Source organism: Carlito syrichta, unplaced genomic scaffold (assembly GCF_000164805.1).
Source record: "Carlito syrichta isolate Samal-C Ts95f unplaced genomic scaffold, Tarsius_syrichta-2.0.1 Scaffold307326, whole genome shotgun sequence".
In the NCBI taxonomy this organism is placed as follows: Eukaryota; Metazoa; Chordata; class Mammalia; order Primates; family Tarsiidae; genus Carlito; species Carlito syrichta.
Genome location: NW_007251422.1, coordinates 47,515 through 57,214, shown reverse-complemented (window position 1 = coordinate 57,214; position 9,700 = coordinate 47,515). Strand labels below are relative to the sequence as shown.

General features: G+C 59.2%; 1 protein-coding gene across 1 annotated transcript in view; it reads right to left on the bottom strand.

The window, feature by feature from the left end:
* IL17B (interleukin 17B) overlaps positions 1-3,572 on the bottom strand; it is a 3,686-nt gene extending 114 nt beyond the window's left edge. The window contains 4 exon segments of the mRNA XM_021715718.1: positions 1-2; positions 5-78; positions 1,578-1,867; positions 3,496-3,572. The exon segment at positions 1-2 is cut by the window's left edge and continues 114 nt beyond it. Coding sequence (XP_021571393.1) covers positions 1-2; positions 5-78; positions 1,578-1,867; positions 3,496-3,516 — 387 coding nt within the window. The 5' untranslated portion in view covers positions 3,517-3,572.
* Between the last annotated feature and the right edge of the window lie 6,128 nt (positions 3,573-9,700).

Genomic DNA, 9,700 nt, shown 5'->3' with positions numbered 1-9,700 from the left:
AAGGGATTCACGCAGCCCAGACACAGGCAGCGCGCCTCGGGCAGGTCGGCAGGAATGCGGCGCGGGTCGTGGTTGATGCTGTGAGAGGAGAGCACGGCGGGAGGGGGCACCAAGACCCTTCGGCGCCCACGCCCCGCGCCACACCACGCCCACCCATGTTCTGCACCCACGCCCACGCCCGATGACTCGAGGCCACACCCACCCGCAACACACACCCCCTCTTTCAACTCTGCACCCTGGGTGAGGCAACCAAGGTCATGGAAGGCAAGTCACAGCCCCAAGGTCATTCAGGGTCAAGGTCACCAGGCACCCATCCTGCTTTCCTCCCACCAGACCCCACCCAGCGCTAGGCTCACAGAAGCCTAGACCTCCCTCTGCCTCCCCACCTCCTGTCTGTACTGTTGGGGAACAACCCACGGAAGTGAGGCATGGGCAAGGGTGCTTAATTTCCACGGGGAGAGGAGTCAGAGGCCTGGGCGATGTGCCGACCCAGTCTCCCCTCTTCCCCAGAGACTTCTGCTTGTGTCCTAGACTTTGTGTTCACGATGAGCAATGCACATGCCTCCAGGGCATGCAGGGTCTTGCCCTATGACTTCTGCTCTGTGCCTCAGCCTCCCCAGGTGCTCAGTGGGGGCAGAGGAGGTAAGTGAACCGGGCCTGGGGACACACAGCATCGGTATCGCCTCCTTAACCGGGACCTGTGTGTTTGTCAGACCCCTGAGGGGTCCGTGGGCTCAGTGCAATGGAAGAAGCTTGGCTCTGGGGGTCTTTCCTGCCCTTTCCCGGGGTCGCATTCCAGGGCTGCAGGTCGAGGACAGCAGCTACTCGCCTCATGTGTCAGCTTAAATTGAGTCAAAATCAGTTCCTTGGTTGCCCTAGCCACGTGTCAAGCTCTCAGTTGCCACACCAAGGCTGGTGGCTGCTACGCTGGACTTGACATCATCACAGAAGCTTCTAGTGAGCTGTGTTGTCCTGGAGTTTCAGGATATTAGTTGTGTGGCTGCAAAATTTTGAGCCTGGGTCTGTGAGTGAGGACCTCAGAGCCAACCCATTTCTTCGTTATTCAGTCAACACACATACATTTGGGGCCTCTGTATGCCAGGCACCAAGCCAGGACATGGAGCATAACCGAGGTGGGGCCCTACTGCTGCAGTAAGGACCAGGAGCCCTTGGGTGATGCCAGCCCTGGAAAGTCCATGTCTAGTATGAGAGACAGACGGGAACATGCCAGCCTCCCCTGTGTGAACAGCTGCAGCTGGCAAGGGTGTGTGGCCCACAGAGCCAGGGGAAGGGTCTCTCAGGGCAGGCCCCACGGGCACTTCCACTGGGACTCGACCAGGAAGGGCCGTGCTCGGCACAGCTATCTCATTTAACAGCAGCTAATGAAGTGGGTGCAACATCACCTCTGTGTACATGGGGGAAACTGAGACTCAGAAAGGCTAATCAGTTTTCCCAAAGCCACACAGGGAGTAAGAGGCAGATTCAGGACTCAACCCGGGCACCCAGAGCTCTAGCTCCGAGGTCCTAACCCTGACAGTCCCCCCTCAAAGCCCGCTCCCCCGCCACCACCAGCCTACCTGTAGCCCCAGGGGGACAGACTCCTCTTGTTGGACAGCCACAGCTGCAGGTCCACCTCACACTTCCTCTGGGCCGGCTCAGAGCTGTTTCTCAACTGGGCCACCATCTCCTCAAGGCTCCGCTCGTATTCTTCCATGCGGGCATAGGGCTTCACCCGCGACACCAGGTCCAGTGGCACCTGGTGTGGCCCGGGGGCCAGGGTCCCAGGCCTCCCCTGCCCCTTCCTCTTGCCTTTGGGGCTCCTGGGCTGCCCAAGCCCCAGGAAGAGGGAGATGGCAAGAAGAAACAGCTAGGGAGGAAAGCCACGGGTCAGAAGTGGAACCAGGAATCAGGTCCAGGTCCCTTCCCATTGCCCTAGGGAGTCCCCGGGCTTAGACCTGAGCGCTCCCTGCTCCCTTGCACACATGCGCCCAGGCTCTGCTGCGTTCACTCCCTCTCACCTGCTCCATGCTGCCTCAGGGACTTTGCACAGGCTCTGCTTCTCTCCTAAATATCTTCCCATCCCTTTTATCAGCTCTGAGGCCATCTCCCAAGAGCTGGTTCTGGGCTCTCTGGGGCTCTCATCCCCCACGCGGGCCTCTTGCATGTTGCAGTCCTGGTGTGTGCATGTGGCTCTTGTGTCTGTCTGTCCTCTGCTCAGCAGAGACCCCTGGAGGGCCTGTGACCATTTCCACACAGTGCCCCATCCCCCTGTCTGAGCGGTGCACTCAGTGAACACCTGCCAAGCGAGTGGATGGCGTCCTGCCCTGCCTGCCTGTGGGCTGCACTCGGGGAAGGAAATCATCCGCGCATGGGACACAAACAGCCGAGTCTCGATGGTGGCAAGTGCCGTGGTGGCCGTGCAGGCCGTGCTTTGCCTGTGCCAGGGCAGGGGAGGGGTGTGTCTGGCGAGGCTTGAAGAACAGGAAGACAGATGTGGGCTGAGGGAGTCCAAGTCTTACAGGCAGGGTGGGTGAAGAGCCTTGTGGCATGGAATGTCAGGTAGGAGGGGGACGGAAAGGGCGTGAGATGACTCTGGGACACAGGCAGGTTGCTGTGAGGACGCCCTGTCTACCACACCCGCCCGCCCCCCAGGCCTCCCCTCCTCCAACCTGACCCTCTGCCATTCCGCCTCACCACTGCCTGTTCCCTCTCTTTCCTGACCAGAGTGTCAGGAAGACCTGTGGAAAGGACTCAGCCCCACAGAGCCCAGGATCCTCAGGACATGGGAGGGAAGGCCCAGCGCCGGCCAGAGCGGAGGACCCTCTAGCAAGAGATCTAGAGAAGTCAGATCTAGAGAAGCTCGTACCTCCCCTAGCCCCACGCCCGGGCCTGCCTTGTCTACCCAGGTGCCCGGCAAGTCTCGGCCTGGGAGTCAAGTCCCAGCACAGCCCCCCCCGGGCGGTGCCATTCCTGGCACAGAATCCACAAGAGATTCAAGTCACTCAATTCTTCCTTTTTGGTCCTGGACTCAGGTACAGAAAAATGTCTCCTTGACAATAGGCTCTCTCATCTGGGCTTGTCCCCAGCATCCAAAACTCCTTTCTCCACTCAGAGAAATCCAGATTAGAATCCAAGACCTCCTCCACATGGGAAACCAAGGACCAGAAGGACTTGCCCAAGGTCACACTTTCCAGACCTCAGGAGCCAGGTCTCTGGAAAAACCCCACTGCCGGAGTATGCCAGGACCTCCCCCGACGCCTATGGCCTGAAAGGGCTCCAGTGTGCCCAGGCCGGGCCCAGCTCAGGACCTGAGCCGCTGGCCATGGCTGCAAGCTCTGAGACCGTCTCTGTTTCTCTCTTGTCCTGGGGGGAAGAAGAGGGGAGAAGGTGCCTTTGCAGAGTCCAAGCCAAACAGAGGCAGCCTCTAATTCTCGGGAGAGAAATACTGAAACACGGAGGCCTGGAGAGGGGGTGGGGGCGGGGAGCGCCACGTACCAGGCTGTGGGGCCAGTCCATCCGCCAAGCACGAGGGCGGCCTGCAGCTGCCGCCTGGAGCCCTGATGAGTCGCTGAGAGAGTGGCAGCGACAGGATGGAGGAGGCAATTATAGCGCCCCGGGGGCTGCCGGGGGCGGGCGGTGGGCTCGTCATCGCTGCGAGCCTGGGGCCCCCGCTGGCTGGCCTAGCTCAGGGGCAGGCTGGGAGCTGGGCCGAGATGCCCAGGGGTTGTTGACCCAGGGACAATGCCCTGTGTGTCTGGCGGGGCTCTGGCCGGGGCACCTCTGCCTGTGGCCTGTGGCCGGCCGCCTGGCCAGCACCCGCAGGACTGGCTGAGACAATTAGCTTCGTTTGCTTTGGGGACGGCAAGGGGTGAGGGTGGAGGAGGGACAGGCTGTCGGGTGGTCAGGAGAGCAGATGTCCTCGGAGAGCACTGGCAGGAGCAGGCACCAGCCCAGTCTCCCAGGGCGACAGCCTCAGTAAGTGCCTCGGCCCTCGGAGACCAAAGCTCCACCCTCTAGTTCACAGGCAGGGAAACTGAGCCCCGAGTGAGGAAGGGACTTGTCCAGAATTGTGCAGAGAACCAGGGGTGACCGAGCTGGGCTTGTGCTCAGTCCCCGTCTAGGGCTATGTCCCCCACCCCGCACTGGGGTATTTTCTTGGGGTATTTCCTGCACAGTCCAGCCTGCAGTGAATGTGGCTCTGGCTCTCTGATCCCTCACGCCGGCTGAGTTGCTAGCCTGTGAGGACTTCGTGGTGACTGTCCTGGCCTTCCTGACCAGCACTCCCCTGCACTCCTGGCCTGCCCCTGCGACCTTCATTCTCTCCCAGCCTCCCTCGCCTTCTCTGTAAATGGGAGCTGAGCCCGGGAACAGACAGTGGCCTGGCCCATTCCTTCCTGATGCCTTTCTGAACCTCAGTTCCCATACCTCTAGAAAGGGAGTAATCGTAGCTTGTGTCTGCTAGAGGAATAAAGGAAATGACCCGTGCTATGAAGCTGGCATGGTGCCTGGCACACAGTAAGTGCTCAATAAACACTTTATTATTATAAAATAATGTTTTAACCATTACGGTAAGTGTTAGCTGTGCATTAGCGCCAGCACGGCCTTCATGACGCATCCGACTATCCTCACTACCCTCTGCCTGCCTTCCTCCAGCCGAGAGCCCTGGGCTTCCAAGACTTGGGCCCCAACTTGGTGAGGTCAGGTTGCCCAGAACCCGTGGGTGCCGGATCACGTGCTGCACTGACTGCCCCTCTGGCCAGTGTCTCTCCCCTGGAGTGGACAGCCCGGGAATGTGCACAGATCCCCAGGGGCAGGAGTTGGAGGGGAGCGTGTGGACGGATGCCCAGTCTGCCCCGTCTCGCGGAGGCCAGTCCTGGCCATTTACAGGAATGGGCCGAGGAGGAGCAGGCGAGAGGCTCCTGAACGTCACAAGATGGGCCTGCCGGGCGGGTTCCACCACATAACTGGAGCTGGCTGGGCTCGAGCTTGTGAGCGATGCCTCCATATTTGGTCAAATACTAGACAGGACTCTATTCTACCGCTGGAAACTCCAGAGGGAGGGGGCCCCTGAAATAACTCCTCGGGCAACGAGGCCCCCCCCACCCCAGGCCTCTCGATCCATCCCACCAGATGGCAGCCGGGGGACAAGGAGCTGGGGCAGCCTGGCTGGGTTCTGGGCTGGCTCCCTGCCGCCCCTGTGCTGTGCAGTAGTCAACAGACGTGCCATTCTCAACAGGCCGCTGGGAAGGTGGGTACAGGGTACGGGGCTGCTCTGTGTCTCAGGACCCTTGAGCGGCACAGTCTCCTTACCTGCGGGCAATATGCATCCCTTGCTTCTCTCCCAATGCCAGGTCGCGTCAGCTTCCCCAGTGCCAGCTGTAGTGCTTGTGAACTCAAATTCCAGGGCCCAGCCCCAGAGACACGGAAGTGTCAGGCCCAGGAATCTGCATCTTAGCATGAACCCAATCTGGGAGCCCCTGGGGTCCTCGCTCATGGTCTAGCCCTGCCTCCACCCATGTTACCGCAAGGAGACGAAGGCCTGGAGGGAGGGGCCTCACCCAAGCTCACGCCGCACATCCCCAGAGCCAGAGCAGAACCCCGACTCCCAGGTCTCACTTGGTGCTCCCCCACACTTCATACAAACAGCGTTGGGCTAGGCTGGGCCTCCTTGCTGGTCCAGAGGGAGCCAGGAGCCAGGCCAGTCCTTGGGACTCCCAGTTCCCTCAAAGGGGAAAGGGAACTGGGGGTCCCAGGCAGGTGGGAGTCAGGCACGGGCCCTGCGACAGTCACTGGGTTTCTCATTCTTGGTCAACACAGACAGGAAGGGAGCCCCTGCCCCAGCCTTGGCTCCCAGAGGCCCCTAGAGCCATATCTCCCGGGCATGTTCTGAGTGTGAGACCAGGCAGCGGGACCCATCAGGGGTCAGAGCCAGGCCTGAGTGGGAGGTCTGGGAACTGGACTTCGAGGGGCTCCCGCCCCCACAGGCGAGGCTGAGGTCCTTGGGTCTTCCCACCCAGGAGGTGGTGGGCCCACATGGTGACTGCAGGGTGGCTGGAGACTGGCGTCTTCGCCCCGCCAGGTGCATCCTGCTCTCACCACCAGGTGGCGCCACCAGAAAGCTAGCCGTCCTCGAAGAGCCTGAGACCCCAGGAGCCCCCAGGACAGTGCCTTTCCCTAGAGTGGGCCCTGGGACTGAAATTAGGGATGACTGGGCAGCAGGGCCCTGTGCCCACGCTGGGTCCCAGGGCAACCCTATTGATGACCAGCGCCCAGGAGCCCTTCCACGTCAGAGCGAGAGGGGCGTGGCCAGCAGGGGCGTCTGTCCCTGAGTGTGTCCCTTCACTAGCACCTGCTGTGTGCTTGGCCCTGGACACCAGAATTCTCAGAAAATAACCATCAGTGCCAGCAACAGCCGCCGCTTCATGTCCACTCGTGGCCACCAGGCCCTGCAGCGAGTCCTCCATGTGTATCATTCCCTCGAATTCTCCCAGCACCCTGAAGCAAGGGCCCGATTTACAGATGGGGAAACTGAGGCTCAGTGCACTTAGTCACTCGAGCAGGCACGGCAGCCAGGAGGAGTGGGTCCAGCTAGTCAGCTGAACATCCAGCAGGGTCTGTGATGGCCTCAACCTTGTCCCACATCCCAGACAGCCTGGACCTGGCAGGTTCCAAAGCTCACTAAGCCCAGGACCTCAGGGGATCTGAGAACCCCCAGGCTGCAGGCACAGCACCCAGCAGCGCTCCTGGCATGTATAGGTGCTCACTAAATACTTGGCGCATTGAATCAGACCGACTGTAGCATAGCGTGGAGGACGAGAAGCCAGGGCAGGGTCACCTCGGGGAAGATCCAGCTTGGGGCCAGAGCTAAGATGCCACCAGTGGGCAGACCTGAATGGCAATCCCGCCCCCACCTCGCCACAGCTGGGTGAGCTGGGAAAACTGCTTGACTTCTCTGAGCCTTCGTTCCTTCTGCACAGTGGCGATCATATTAATGTGGCTCCCAGTGGATTGCCACGAGGCCCCCATGTGATCTTGCAAGTTAAAACACTCAGCACAGCGCCTGGCAGAGGTAAGCACTCAACCCACGCAGCCGCGCTGCCGTTCCTGTTGTTAAAGCAGGCTTTGAGTTGGGCCTTCACGATGCCCTAGAGCGTTCCGATATAAGAAGGGCATCGGGCATCGGGCACAAGGCTAGAACTGGTGGAAGAACGCAGAGACCCCTACTTCTAGCACCCCGGCCCTGGCTGGGGGACCTGGGCATGTGGTGGGAGGAGGAGGAGGCTGGCAGGCATCTTTGCTGGCTGCAGCCCGAGGACGCAGCCCCCCAGGCGGCCGCCTCTCTTGCCTCCCGGGTGGGAGTCCTTCTCCCAGGCCCATATTTGCACAAATGCCTGCCTTGCTGCTCACTCCAGAGCCCAGCCAAGAGGGGCTATTTTAAGCTCCCCGGACGGGAACATTGTTGGTGGGAATGGCCCCAGCCAGCAGGCTCCCAATTCTCAAAAAAGGGAACAGCCTGGGTGAATGGGCGGCCCCTGGGATGGGTAGGGGAGCTGCCACGTCCACACTTCCCTCCACCAGGCCAGGAGCCAGCGCCTCCACCCCACAGGGGACATCGAGGCGGTGGGGTCGGGTGCCTGGACGTGGCCTTGTTCTCCAGGGACTGCGTGGCCTAGGCCTCACTCTGCCCGGCATCCAGCCTTGGCAACACAGGTTTGTGTTCCAGGCTGCAGGTTGATTCCGGCTGCACCAGGTCTTGGGGCGCTCACAGACCATCGGAGCCGGGCAGCGTCTCGGCCTGCCAATGGAGAGGCACTTCCAGCACAATTTCAAGGGAGACCTCCAGGTCAGGGACAGCGCTTCTCTCCGAAGAGGCACAGTTCACTCTTGAAAGCTCTAGTTGTTGAGAATGATCACTGCAATTGTAACAGTCTTCTTTTTTATGACGTGGCAGTCCTCCTCTGGTGGGAAAGGCCTGCAGGCAATAGTGGCTGGACACCTGCTCTGCCCCTCTGTGTGGCCATGTCCACCTTCACTGCCTTTTGATGTCTCACAGGGCTATTAAAATGGATTCACGGGCCAGGCTTGGCTCAACCTATAATCCCAGCACTTTGGGAGGCTGAGGCGAGTGGATTGCCTGAGCCCGTGGGTTCGAGACCAGCCCGAGCAACTTGGTGAGACTTCATCTCTACAATAAATCAAAAATAAGCCAGGCATGGTAGCACACTCCTGTAGTTCCAGCTACTCGGAAGGCTGAAGCAGAAGGATCGCCAGAGCCCAGCAGGTCAACGCTGGGGTGGCCGTGAGCGTGCCACCGCACTCCAGCCTTGGCAACAGAGTGAGACTCCAACTCAAAAAACAACAAAAAATGAAAAAATATAAAATAAAATAAAATGGATTCATCGTAAAATGTATGCCTTGTCTGGCACATCCTGGTACTTAGGATTTGGCTAGTTCAGGCTGTGTTTTGTGCACCCATGTTTGTTGTGTGGTGTTTCTGCAGGTGTGTGTGCTGTTTGGCTTTTGAAGAAGAGGAGTCAGGGTAGACTTGCATGTGAAGCAAGACTTTGAGTGGCCCAAACCTCAGCCCTGCCACGACGTAGCCCAGTCACCTCAGGCGAGTGACCTGACCTCCCTGAGCCCCCACAGAGGCTTTATAAGGACCACACGTGCTGAAGGCCTGACACAGGGAGCGGCCCTGCTGCTATTCTGTCGTCTACCTCATTCTTAACTCTGCCCAACCAGGGGGCACAGAGTCACTCTAGGCGACCCGATTCTAGCACTTTCTAACTGCCAGGGAATCCCAGAAATAGAATGGACAGCCCTGGAAAGTGTGAGCTCTTCGTCAGCTGAAGTGTTTTCAACAGAGGCCAGAAGGCGAGCCGGAAGATTCCAGAAGAAGGGGGTGTCCGGATGCAGGGGTTGGGCTCATTGAGCTTTAAAAGTTCCCTTCCAGGCCAGGCATGGTGGCTCACACCTGTAATTCCAGTGCTTTGGGAAGCTGAGGTAGGAGAATTACTTGAGCCCAGGTGTTCAAGACCAGCCTGGCAACATAGTGAGACCTTGTCTCTACAAAAAGTAAAAAATAAATAAATAAAAATTAAAAAAACAAAAACAAAAAAACTCCCTTCCAGCTTTGAAAGGTCTGAATCTTATGCCCAAGGCCTCAGGCCCCATGTAGGGCTGTCCAGCCTGCCTTGACTGGCCCAGACCTGGGGGCAGGAAGGAACCCAGGGAGCCTGTGGGGGACTTGAAATAAACAGCCTGTCGCCAGGCAGGCAGAGGCGCCGGGCCCCCTGCCCACTGGAGTCTCCTCCCCTTAGTCCCAGGGGATGTTTATACTCTGGTCAGAGTTTACAGGACGTCTGGATTTACAAGATCCAGAATCCTGACTTTTCCCCCCAAAGCTGTCGGCCCCTCCTCTTGCTGGGTGGGCCTGTGTCTATTTTGGGTGGGAGGCCCCACCCTCCAGCAGAAGCAGGAAAAGGGTAGGCATGAGAAATGTTTTCTTCGGACATGAGAAGAAAAGGGTTGCATCTCCTGGCCACCCGCAGGAGAGGAGTCTTGGGGCCACAGGCCGTGGGGTGGATGGGACATCCTCTGCAGCTGAGGTCAAAAGCCACTCCCGGAACATTAAACTAAAAACTGAAGTGCTTATCAGAGTCAGCCTTGTGTATCGGTGCCAGTAGGCCACAGGGTGATG